We start from the raw sequence: 13,668 nt of genomic DNA, 5'->3' as shown, positions 1-13,668 counted from the left end.
AGCCTTGGGGGAGAGAGTTTCTGCTTTTTATAAGACTGTTTTATGACCGGAGACCTGTTAAACTCTGGTGACCGTACTTTACCGGTGGTACTTTTACATGTACATGGTGAATATCTAGTATAAATATTTTGAGGTGACTGTTTGGACAGTTTTTAGATGTTTTGGCTCCCAGTCACCACTACCGGAGTGAAAATCCAGTATCACAGTGAAGTGAAGGAAATCCATGCATTTGTTAATTTAATCTTTAAAATGCCTTACTCATACATACTAGCATTATATAAGTTACCCACGACGACGTATAGAAAGAGATCTGTAGAAGACCTTGACATTGATAATTTAAATCAAATAATTGCAATTAAACACACGAGTTTATCATATATATATATATATATATATATATATATAGATATAGATATATATATATATATATATATATATATATATATATATATATATATATATATATATATATATATATATATATATATATTTTAAAACAAAGGGCGATTGATTTTCCTCGCCTTTTAATGTATACGAATCGTCACCCTGAAGATGGAAACAATTGCGAACCCCTGCATGTTCGCTTGTCTAGCGTTTATATGATCCGCTCTACTTCTGAAACAACTGGTAAAAAACCGACTTGGTCAGCAAAGATGGTTTAGGTGTAAATTGCACTAAACTTTCTCGTGATGATAGATTTAATTTTATTCTTCGTCAAACTCTTGGAGAGCCGTAATGGGGTCAGATGAGAGATAAATTGCCACGTGTGGGACACTAATATTTCGCCGCGTCAAAAAGAAACTTTAAATTAATTAATGAATAGTCAAGACTAATTTTCCTTCTAGGGGAGAATTTCTTTGAGTTGAGATCTACAAGGTTTTTGCTGATTGGTATCTATATGGAGTTTGGAAAAAAGGACTCGTAGTATTTTTAGTTTTGCTGATAATAAACAAAATTCTTCACTGACAGGTGTTAAAATTTTAAGTTCTGTAATTATAACCACTTTCTGAAGACCTGACATTGGAATTAAGTTGTATGAAATATGACGTTTAATTATAGGCTATCTATAAGATTGTACAAATTTGACACTTTTTATAAAAAAAAAAAACTTTGGTCTTTTTAAAATTATTTTACATACAATTAAAGACCATTGTTTGACATTTTTTTTTTCAAATGAACAAAAAAAAATAGCATCCATTCTTTATAAACTATAGTTACTACGTGTATTATACCACAAAAACATAGAGAATCTCTCATAATCGAAATACTTTTCTAAAATCTAAATTTAAATGTATTGGCCTAATAATATTTGAACGTTATACTTGTACTATCAAATCTTTGCAGAAATAAGGAGTGATATAGAGGCAAATGAAATAATAAGCAATAGCGCACACCTTGTCTGGGACACCTTCTTCAATTCCACCGATGCACAATTATTTTAATATCGTTGATATTACAAAGGTAGGTTCTCATCAACCCAGGTACAGCACTGGAGACATAAAGTCTGCTTACACCTGAATAATTCATTAAAAACTGCGGTGTAATTAATTAACGCTCTCGTTCCCATAGACCTTGCACTCAGTGTCGGGTAGAGGAGGCAATGATGCTGGGCCGTCTCGTACCACGTGTAGCTGTATTAATTAATGATTTTGAGACTTGGTGATATGTGAATATTCGAGAAAAATAGGTTCATGTCAGTTTATATATATATTCAGTTGCGGATTTAAGGAGCTGCACCCAAACCCACCCTCTACCCCCGCAAAAAAAAAAAAATATAAAAATTATGATAAATCAAAGTTCTTTACAATTAAAACCCTTTACTCTCCGAGCAATAATCAGATATTTTTTTTAATTGCTGTATTGTTTTAACAACCACGGGTATAAATATAAATTAAAATCCTATATTCAATAGTATGTTAGTTGCATTATCTTTTTTGCAGATCTATATGGGTGAGGAAAAATGGTACACGTTGATTAATTCATTAAAACTAAAGCCCAAACCTGAACATATGTACTCGATTAACATTATATTTGTTAACCTTATTTTGAAAAATGAGAGAGAATTTTGTAAAAAGGTAAGGTGAACAGGTGTGTAATGTTAATCATAAATTACAATAAATGTAGTGGTTTTTGTTAAGTGACGATGTTAAAAAGTGTGTTAATTTAAATTGGATTTAATTTCTAAAGATGTACTTCGGATATCCCCCCACAGAAAGAGCGTACTTGAATTGTCCTTATGTATAAATTCCTTCTAAGTTGTGTTATTTTTATAGTACACCCCTATAAAGCTTGAACAGTTTTTGCATGTATCCCATTAATACGTACATTTTTTTGAATTTGTGCAACTGCGCTTCTTTCCACTATTTTTTTTTATATTTTAAAGTGCATATTTTAAAGTGTAAAAGAGTTTATATTGCCAATATATATGTTTATTGCGAAATTCGACCCAAAGCATAGTTCATTAAATAACATTAAAAATAAAATTAGTTCCCGGAGATCAAAGGATTCATAAATCATTAACTGCACAACGGATGTTCTAAAATTTCAAAATAAAAATAGTACTGATAAGATCAATTTTATTTGAATTTACAGATCTGTTAAAATATCTAATAATTTCTTGTAATCGTTATACGTAAAACAACTTTGGAGGTGCACCAAAATTCTGATAATTTTGTTCATTATATTACAAATGTTGTAAAAAAAATTTTATTGGCCGTAAAATTAACGCAATCAGTATTTCAAATATCCTTCCTTCAAGTTTCCAGCATGAATCAATAATTTCAAAGAACAGGAAAAACCTTCGAAATGTCCTTTACAAGCCATTAGTAATTTAATTTAAGAGGACTTCACTGGCGATAACACTTTAAATCTCACAAATGTAAACACGACACCAGCGCCACTGGAACATGCAAGGGATGCATGCTTTACTCATCGAGGGATTTGCCTATACAAACAGATTTACCATTAATGTACCTGACCGCTCAGTATTATGCAGTGTCATGCCTGCCTTCCCAACAAAGCGCGTCCTCTCAAGCTGTTTTTTTTTTCTGTTAGCCCATCAAACAGATTTATTACCTTTTCAATGTCAATGCATCGGCAAATCAAAGGGTTCTATCAGGTATTCAGTGCAGCAAGGTTCTAATAAGAATAATCATATGTACACAGAGCATGGGTATTATTTAATGGACAAGTCAACGTTCTCATTAATCTATGCACGTCTTTTTATATTCAGTTTTGACTGAACTTGATTCTATTATCTGACAAGTCTAAAACTATTTGTACAACGGTTACATCAAGTATATATTATGAGGTGTTCAAATTGTTCAGTCAAACAAAATATGATGCTACATATAAATGATGTATAAACAGATTGTTATAACAATATTAGCTTTTTTAAAAAGTCCTTAGAATGTCTCTAATCATAGAAGCTAATATTAGCCGAATATATATACATATAGTATATGTACATCCACTTATTTTGTATATATATATATACATGCATTTACATTTGTAATAAGAAATATATAATAACTTGTAAGTAGAACCATATAAAGGCTGGCTGTTCAGTAAATAAATGAATTTTCGATTACATGAAATGAAAACATGCAAATTCTACTACAGTTACTATACATGTATATATTTTCTTTCGAGAATTAAGTATCCGTTATCAGCATTTCCCAAACTATTTAATCAAAGTATTTAAGTACTGATGGTAGTTGATTTTTTAAAAAATTTTATCTAATATGTATTTTCGCAAAGCAAGTAGTTTCTAAGCTTTATTTGCATTTTTTCCAATATGAATTCTCGGGCTTTTCCAACAGGAATTCTGAGCTTCATACGGAAAACCCCATATGAATCGATTTGTGTAATATTTTAAAATAGAATTAAGGTAAGGTTTGCGGTTTGCATTTACATTTTATTTTTAGGAATTACACACATTAAATACTATTCTGTTAATCAAATTTTTTCTATTATAAAATTCAAATATTTTGGCCAGACCCATTTAATAACCACAATAGATTTCAAATTGTCATTTCAATGAAATGTGAATAATTTCGTGCAAAGTACATTTTATACGTGACTAGTATGGGGTTATTTAGGCTTAACATATTTTTAAAAAGTCACTACATATCATGATTCATTTTTATTAAATTCTTATGAACTTTTTAAAAATCAAATAAAATGCAACAAAAGTAAAATTTTTGGACTTCTTCCATGTAAAAAAAATTATCTTCATTGAAACCTTTCCAAGTCCACTGATTTCAGGAAAAACTTATCTTAGTATAAGTGTAATCTGGTGTTTCTAAACAATATTTATTTATACCAGATATATATTGTTATAAAACAGCGCGAAATAAAGAAAAACCTGAAATCAATTATTACATTTTATATAAATCTTAACATCATATCTGAAATGAAGGGTGGTTGGTGTTACATGAACGCTGGTTGGAATATATATATACCTATATATATATACCTATTACCACAAATCTCACCTTAACGCCATCAAACTCTATGATGCAAAATGTATTAGTAATCGAAATATTTCTTGAAAATTTGTATCAAAGCAATTTTTTCAACAAACAAATAATAATCAAGTCTAGTCTACATCCCAAAATTGAAAGAACAGGGAGTTTTATTGCAACAGAAGCAATCTCATTAGACACGTGTAAGTATCACTGTCAATTTTGCAGCGTTATGTCTTCATATATGACAACTCAACACTAAAAATTCTAATTCTTACTGCAATGAGGATATATACATGTAGATTAGGAGAAAAGCTGATAAAATCAATTCATATTGACTATTTCATTTCATTATGTCTTAAATACTAATATTGCACAGAATTATATTAATCATACAACAACCAATAAATATTGTAGATGACACTTTTTAAGCACAAATCTAGTAAATATTTCTTCTTTGTAACCACACAAAAAAGTCAGAGACAACCGACGAGGAAGTTTGTGTCTTGGTACATGTGTACTCAGTCCTTCTCCCTCAGGTTGATATTCCAGCCCAGCACCTTTCTATCAAAGCCGCAGGAGAAGAGGTTACACACGGGGTGGTCCTCTGTCCACGCCACCGAGGTCACCATCTTACTGTGACCCTGAGAACAACAAGCAGTTTAATATTGATAGTCCAATAAAACATTTACTGATGTGGGCCTGACACCAAACGGTGAACTTCAATAACACTTGTCCTATAAAAACTGTTTTAATTTTCTTGAAAATGTTGACATAAAAAAAAGATGGAAAGTGTTTAGAAAAAAAATAACGGAATGGGATTTTTCAACAAATAGCTTTGATTGCTAAAGAAAAGAAGTTTAGACTTGTGGTTTAAATAATAAAAAGCTGATGATAAAATGAAAAATATAAGGAAAAAAACTGTTTGAGTTGAGCACAAGAAATGGACAATTTTAAATTGAGATTTTTATAATTGAGATAATTAAATTTATTAATAAGTACAAGTGACAGCTGATCTGACAATTTATTACCTGTCTATTACTCCTGGGAAGTCGGCCGATACGATTCCCATTAATGTCATAGATCCGAATGTGTCTGTTGTCGTGGGGTATTGCTATCAAACTCTGACTGGATGAAACTGCCAGTCTGAAAAACATTAAGTTTTAATCAGATAAGTAAACATTTTCATAAAACAACTTGTATGAAGCTGTTTGAATTCTAAAATGTTGCCTGTACATACATCTTTACGAAAATCAAGTATATATGTACTTGAAAACAATAACCTTTCAGTTCAAGTGTTACTTAAACAATACCATTCAATGATTGTACCAATTATAACATATGAATCTAAAATATGGATCAGATATAAAATCCTCAGAATGTTTTCCATTTGAAAATATTCATCATATTTTCAAAGATATTCTATGTTTACATAGAAAAGCACCAAATTTAGCAGTCAATGGTGAACTAGGTTCTTTTTCAATTAACTATTTATGTTTTGAAAGTACTAAATCAGACTAAGAAATATGGAATCAAATACCACATATAATAATGCACTTTAAGTATCAGCTTTCAAAAAGGACAAAAAGTTAGTTTTTAAAGAGTTATACTTCATGGCAAAACAAGATTTTCAACCAAATCTAAACTTGACATCTTTAGAAATTTCCCATAAGGATTTGAGGTTTAAGTTAAATAAAACTGTTGTTAATATGATCTTTAAACAATTGAACAAAATCTCATCTTCTAACTCAGGAAAACTTTATTTCTAGAGTAAAATTTTTAAAACTTCTACTGACTATAAACTGCAAGATTTAATACTTAAAGCTGCCCTTGAAAAAAGCATGACATGAAAGATCCCAGCTAACAAGATTAAGTGCATATTCACTATTTACTGTAACAGGTAGATATCGTACACCCATTATCCCTAACGTTAAACCTTTGATTTCAATGATGTGATATTTTTAATGATAAATTATACTGTGGTAGTGATCCCGTTAGAGAAATTGTTCATCCATGTGATTATAATACTACAAAACATCTATGTGTCTACTTAGATAAATGCTTTATGCAAAGAAAACAGTTCAAGGGACTTTAAAGAATTGTATAAATTGTCTTGCATGCTATAAACTTTCTGTTATAATATTCTTTTGTTTGTCATTTGATTTCATTTTGACAGTATGTCAAGTTGATTGTCAACATAGTGATGTCAGTAATCTGAATTGAGATTGAACTAAAATATACATATACATTGTACCCCATTTTAAAATCTAGATCTTTTTCATAAAAAAATCTTATAACAGAACTCATATGAAATTGTCATCTTTAAATAAATATCATCTCAACTATGGTAAATAAAAGTTCAAGGAGTTCAAGGAAGGATAACTCTAGCAAAAATCATTGTCAACCGTTAAGGTATCACAACACTATTTTTTCGAAGGTTCACGTCAAAACATGGCTGAGTGAAAATAATTCCCGAATTCCCCTTCGTTTTTAGGAGTTTTCCGCCAGCGACAGGGACTGTACTTTTTTATGAGATAAAAAACAACATGTAAAATACCTGATTTTCCCACCTTTGTAAAAATACGAGGTCACTTGAATTTTTGATGCCAGTTGTTTAGGCAGGGGTGTGAAAGGGCTCGGACATGATTTTCAAGCACATGTGTAACTTTGATGTAAACAAACTCTCGTGCCTTTGTGGATGGCTGTGTGTTTTTTGCTACTAAATTGGTTAGGAACAATTGTTTTAAAAGTTGTAAAGAGGAATTTACCCAGAAGTTTGTTTTAAACTTGCTACCCGTGTCTAAAGTTGCGTAATTTTGGTAAGAATATATAGTAAAAATTAATAGTGTTGTGCAACCTGAAAGTTCCATACAAAGTTCTTTTTCTTGAAAAATTGAGTTGGTGTGTGTACAATGTACATAGACATGTTGTCTGTCTTTAATCTTTCATGAAATGTGTTTTTAAAATGATTCCATTGTAACATTACAAAATACTAAGTTATGATTAATAGGCCGCATCTTTGATTTATTTTGTTTATGTTGCAACTGTCAGATTAATCTACTTTGTAATAAACAAAACAGGGAAAATAAGAACATTCGGAGAAAACAAAGCCACGCCTCCAAAATCTAACCATACACACAAATAGGACATAAACAATCTGCCCTAATTCATTGATTGTACTCAACCAAAACATAAAAAACAATAGATATGATACAATCCTTGTTGTTATATGTACAAGCAATGGCTCATAATGTAAGGGGATTCACAAAAATAAATAGAAGGAAGTGCAAAGATTAAACACAAAGAAATGAACCTGTTGACAGAGGAGTCGATTCTAATGGCGGCCAGTGGGGACCTCATGTTCTTCACATCCCACACCTTCACCGTGCGATCGTCACTCCCGGATACCACCTTATCTGACCCCGCAAACAACGCACTGGTGACCGGCCTGTCAATTACAATTACATATTTATATATAAAGATCATTGTGAAATATTAATAATGTCAACATAACTGAATTTCATTAAATGGCCTTGAGCAAGATAGAATTTACATTATAGAATGATGTACAGGCTATTAAGGCACCAAATCACAGTCATGAAGTAATTTATGTGCTAAAAGTTTTAAAGTGATTATTTATCATTTTTGAAATCAAATATAAAAAACAATTCCACAGTAAACATCTTTTCAAACATATTTAAAGATAAAAACTTCATGTGAGACTATAAATCCTAGCTTTATGTTATAAACATAAATATATGTATGTACTTACTGATTATGTCCTTGACACACATTGACCTGCATGCTGGGACTGCGGAAATCCCACAGTCTGAAGGTCGTGTCCTTGGAGGAAGTGACCACCAGTCTCTGGGAGTGGTGGGCCCTTACGTCGGTCAACTCCTGGTCATGACCTACATATGTCGTTTACATTAATCCATATATATGTATTTTTATCAGAATATACACTGTAATCTAACATTGCAAAACGATCTACACTTAAAAAGCTTAAGCTATCACCTGTAGATGATATGCATTAACACCAATCTAACTCACATACAGTAATAGAAAAGCATAGAGTATACATATATATTTCATAATATTACAAATACAAATTTTCACCACATCTGCATTATGTATCTGCTGGTAATGTAAGTTCATGTGGTAGACAGATTATGAAGGAGTTATTTGCCAATGGGAAAGGTTTTGCTGTACATGTGTTCATTCAATTATGCTTTGTATAGATTATTTTCCCCTTGCCTGTGAGACATGTGATTTGGTCACCAGTTTCAGCATCAAACAAGATGGCAGTTCTATCCCATGATGCTGTGATGACCTGGTTTCCCTCCATCATCCAATCAGCTGCTACCACCACCCCAGTGTGTCCGGTCAGCTCCATAGAGGGTGTCCTTAGTGTGGCGGCTTCCCAAGCCTGCTCCACACTCTCAGCTAGAAAAATACCAGTAGGTTGATTTGAACATTATTTTATTGTATATCGAAGAATACAAAAGGTTCAAACATAAGTTCTGGCAACTTAAGAGGTCTTCACCAGAAGGATAGATTTAGAATTATGGCTTTAAGGTGGTATGGTATTTAAAGGTATGGGACACTTCCATGTTCAATTTTTGTTGTGACATACTGTTTATTGAAACCAACAATAAAATTAAGTGTAATTATATAAGTAGTTTCTTTCCCAATTATGTCATCTAACAGTGTAGTGCAGTGAGTTAGAGGGTTTACTACGAATCTGTAAGTCATGAGTTCGAATCCCGCTCGGGGGTTTTTCAATTTTTATCTCTCCAAATATTTTTAAAAGCTATTCTTTAGTTACATATTCTAAAATTTGATAATTCTAAACCAGTTGAAAATATTTCAATTACAATGTGCTTTAATCCACATTAATATCAACAAATGTCCCATACCACCCTGATATGAGTTTATGTTGTCACTGCATGAAAAAAAATCAATACAGGCCAGACTTGCAGTTGACCAAAAACGAGCTTGGGTCCATGTGCAAGTGGATTAAAATCACAGCTTTATGTTTACTGGTATATGTGTGTAGGATAAAATCCCAGATTTTCAATATGATTCTTAGGCAAATGAATTTAATAAACTTATGAACGAGATACAAAATTCTACCTTCTTGTTGCTCCTCTTTTTCAGAGTTGTCAACATCATCATCAACAGAGACTGCACGCTGAAATTCAAAATTTTGCTGTAAGTTCTTTAAAATATTTATTAAGTACGTACATTTTGACATCATTACTGTAGAAAACAGTCGTGTCCTTTTACTCTGGGATAGGTTTTCAAATTCCATCATTAATATTCCTACTTTAGAGTTTTACTAAATTTGTATCTTAAAAATTTGCAGATTGAAATACTTGCTGTTAAATCATGAAACAGTTGATTTATCTAAAATGACCAAAAAAGCTGAGTTGACTTTGTGTTATTTATTATCTATCTAGATATATATTATTTCAACTATGACAACATTAGTTGATAAATTTCAATATATTTCAAAGAAATTTAATTGAAAAACCTATTCATTTTGTTGGTGGTTAATATGGGACAAATCATTAAGTACAAAATTTGCAGAGCTTTGTCTTACCCCAAATCTCTTGCTTGATTCAGGGAGGGTGACATGTGCCCCCCAGATGTGAGCTGTGCGGTCCCCTGATGAGGTCAAGGCCAGTTCTCTCTCGGGGTGGAACCTTATAGAGTTCACTGACCCTTGATGACCCAAATACTGCAGTGCACATTGCTGGGTCTGTATAGACCAGATTCTGGCTGAGTGGTCTACAAAAAGAATTAAAAAATTGTATTATTTTTACAGCACCATGTGATTTAATGGGCATTCTAGTTTAAAAATTTTATTTTTAATAATTGCTGTAATACTCAAGGTTGAATACATGTATATATATTATACAAATAAACGTACCTGATTTTATGCAAAGATATGTATAAATTGTAATCAAATGTACAGGTATAAATTTAGAGGTTTGGTAAAGAGAATTGGTAAAGATTCTTTTAATGATTTAACTGCAAGTTTCTTTGTTTTATATCTATCAAATAGAGATCCAAGTACTTGGGGATTGTTCAAAATTAAGAATCTATATAAAAAGGAGAAATATTCATTGGGGATTAAATTTTATCAATTTCACTGATTACATTAGTAACTGAAATTAAAAACTTAAATCATAATTTTAAAATTGCAATGTGCTGAACAAGGTTAATTTTGAAACAACCAAACCATTTTAATAGTTAAATTTGAAACCTTGAAACAATTTTAGTTGACAAATCAACAAATGTTTAATCCCCAATGATGTGTCTGCTTCTACAGTAACATGAGTTGTACATGTACCCCTTACCAGCTGAGGCGGTTCCAAGCACCTGTTGTCCTGGGTGGCTGGCCCGTGACACCATCACCTCCCAGATCCCATCTCTGTGACCCTCAAATTTCCTGACCACCGAAAACAAGAGTGATGAGTTCCGAAAACTGGAGACAAACTTGCTCGTAGATGCCTTGTATGTAGTCTTGATTTTCTGGGAAATCTGACTAGCTGCTGTAAAGACAAAAAATAAAATAGATAGCATCTTTATACATATTCTTTTTATATAAACCTTCATGTGTCAAGATTTACTCTATGAACAGTAAAGTTTTGTTACCAGAAGCTTGTCTGATGATATCATGTCCCGCTGCAAGTTTAAGAAATTCCTTGACCAAAAATTAAAACTTACAAAAAAATTGCAAGTGAAAACTAAAAGAAAAAAATAAGAACAGATGAAGAAATCACACGTACTATTAAGTTAGACTATGACTTACATCGCTTGGGTTTGAGATTGACATCAGAAGTGTCGGTATTGTCCATAGAATTGGGCTCCCTGTTTGTGGCTTCTACTCTCTCAGTCTGGGCATCAAGTCTCTCTTGTACTACATGAATCAGGATTCAAACTTTAAAGTCAATTTCATTTCATAAACAGCAATCAGAGTAGAAATTAATTCTTTTCTTTGCATATACTTTTTGAATGATTATAGCATGCTGATGTGTTTGCTGAAATTTTTCTGTATTTTGAACACTTACTCAGAAAGCTACAACTACTCAAAAAGTTAAAATATATATCCTTAAAAATCCATTATAATTGAAGTAGTTATCAATCAACATTCACAAATATACAATTCTATATCAACATTTTCATACAATCAATTATTGACTGTATCTCATTTCTAACTTTTATTTCAAAAATGTAGATAATAAGATGTCTTTTATACATTAAGTGATAAATAATTTCAATTCAAAATAATAGCCTTTAATAAGAAACCTACATGCAAGGTTTTCAGCATAGAGATTTTCAAATTCCTTTTCAATCTGTCCAAACAGATCATGTAGTCTTTTCCTGCAAAATAAAGTGTCTCTAAGTGAGATAATAAATTCTGATTGCTTTTAATTTGTTACAAAAAATAAACCTCATTTACTGAAACACAAAAATTCAACAGATTTCAGATGACCTATTATTTCCTTTAAAGATGGGCCTTTTTTTATATTTCTTTTTTTTTTCTTTTTTTTTTTGGGGGGGGGGGTGAATACTGTAAATAATGGTTAAAAATCAGTGACAGATAGTGTCATCAAAGTTCAACTTCTAGATCTAACACATTAATATCTTGAATATTTTATCTATAATGAAATCCCTATATGGAAGTCCCTTCTACTTTATTTAACATTCACCAATTTCAAAGTTATAACTTAATCTTAATGTATTTCCAATCAAGTTCAAAATAATGAGATTTGAGCATTACAAGTCAAATAACAGGTGCTCATAGAGAACATTGTAAGCGATACAAAAATTGTGGGATCTTACTATGCATGTGCCACTGATATTAAAACATGCATTCATGTCAGACTGAATGTACCCTACATAAACAAATACTAAATATGAAAAATGCAGGATAGACATCAATTTGTTTCAGTTCTTACCTTAAATGTGGAGGCATGATATCTACGTCAGAATCAAACCTCAGCATTGGAGGAGACGATACTTCCTCATTTGCCTGATTTCTTCTCCTCGACCCCTTGGTCTTAGAGACTGGTTTGTTATTATCCAGTGGCATTGTAAGCAACCTTAGTTTGCTTTATGCTCGAAGTTCATTCCATGTTCATCTAAAACACACAAACATGAGTCACGCTCAAATCATCTTCGTTAGTGATGTACGTACATAAGTGCAACGAGGAAAATCATGTTTTTACATGTACTATTTGAATCAAATATTTTGATTTTGTAACTAAATAGATATTTTTGGAAAGTAGTTTTAACCAGATAACATGTTTAGAACCCAGTAAAGCTGCACATAAATGTATACATTTCTGACAGCTGTACCATCTGATTCGTAGATCAGGTGTCAAATAGGCTTCATTGTAAACAAGGAGTATATGATTCATATCACATGTAAAGAAAATAGCACGCAGATTACAGATCGTATGGAAACTGCATTTTAAGATTTCTGATTGTAAAATCAGATCAGTTCAGTTTAGTGTAACATTTTTTATTGTTTACACCCCTACTTAGTACTTACTAATTTAATTGAGTAAATCCAACCGGTAATTCAAGGCGGGCAACTAAACTAAAAACGAAAACGATCAAAAGTAATTTTTCCGAATTGTTTTTGCGCAAGTTCGTGGTTCCAGTGAGAGACTCTTTATATTTTTTTCTTATTTGTCTTTAGCCAGAACACAGGGGCTTGGTTGTTGGATAGTCAATTTCCTAATTATTTGTTCCCGAAAAAAAAAAATGATTAAAATTGGTTATCTTATGTGTATTTCTGTGTATTGCAATAAATAAATTCACTGAAATCCCCCGTTTCAGTCATGTTAAAAAAGTGTATGTACATTGAATACACTTTTTTAACATGACTGAAACGGGGGATTTCAGTGAATTTATTTATTGCAATACACAGAAATACACATAAGATTACCAATTTTAATCATTTTTTTCTTCGGGAACAAATAATTAGGAAATTCACTATCCAACAACCAAGCCCCTGTGAGCCAGAAGACATGATTTATGTATCAAATGAATGCTTATATTTCTTTTTAGCGCATCTACATGTACAGTGTTTTATCAATTTATTTTAAATTCAATTAATTATATTTGTTCCTTCTTCATTCTATATGTGTCCATGCTTATTCTCTTTTGAGAAAAGAGAATAGTC

At 31.6% G+C, this 13,668-nt stretch overlaps 1 protein-coding gene across 2 annotated transcripts; it reads right to left on the bottom strand.

The window, feature by feature from the left end:
• Positions 1 to 3,160: 3,160 nt before the first annotated feature.
• On the bottom strand, positions 3,161 to 13,123 carry LOC128156798 (WD repeat-containing protein 37-like). 2 transcript variants are annotated; one of them, XM_052819100.1, is made up of 13 exons: positions 13,033 to 13,123; positions 12,437 to 12,619; positions 11,788 to 11,858; positions 11,287 to 11,394; positions 11,130 to 11,159; positions 10,832 to 11,026; positions 10,072 to 10,259; positions 9,603 to 9,660; positions 8,724 to 8,912; positions 8,239 to 8,377; positions 7,780 to 7,914; positions 5,498 to 5,612; positions 3,161 to 5,110 (listed from the first exon to the last, which is right to left on the bottom strand). In XM_052819100.1, exons 2-13 carry the CDS (start codon positions 12,568 to 12,570, stop codon positions 4,988 to 4,990), a joined length of 1,485 nt encoding a protein of 494 aa, XP_052675060.1. In that variant the 5' UTR covers positions 12,571 to 12,619; positions 13,033 to 13,123; the 3' UTR covers positions 3,161 to 4,987. The 2 variants fall into 2 exon arrangements, with proteins under 2 accessions (XP_052675060.1, XP_052675068.1); XM_052819108.1 differs by lacking the exon at positions 11,130 to 11,159.
• Positions 13,124 to 13,668: the final 545 nt, after the last annotated feature.

Source organism: Crassostrea angulata, chromosome 1 (assembly GCF_025612915.1).
Source record: "Crassostrea angulata isolate pt1a10 chromosome 1, ASM2561291v2, whole genome shotgun sequence".
In the NCBI taxonomy this organism is placed as follows: Eukaryota; Metazoa; Mollusca; class Bivalvia; order Ostreida; family Ostreidae; genus Magallana; species Magallana angulata.
Note: the sequence above shows the minus strand (reverse complement) of the source record. Positions and strands in the feature narration are given on the sequence as shown.

Bases quoted from the DNA above. Each gene is read 5' to 3' on its own strand.
- LOC128156798 (XM_052819100.1), bottom strand. From the start codon at position 12,570: ATGCCACTGGATAATAACAAACCAGTCTCTAAGACCAAGGGGTCGAGG. The intron at 8,378-8,723 runs GCAAGGGGAAAA...CGACATATGTAG, and splicing joins CCAAATCACATGTCTCACAG to GTCATGACCAGGAGTTGACC. The intron at 5,111-5,497 runs GTAATAAATTGT...TGTTGTTCTCAG, and splicing joins TTCCCAGGAGTAATAGACAG to GGTCACAGTAAGATGGTGAC.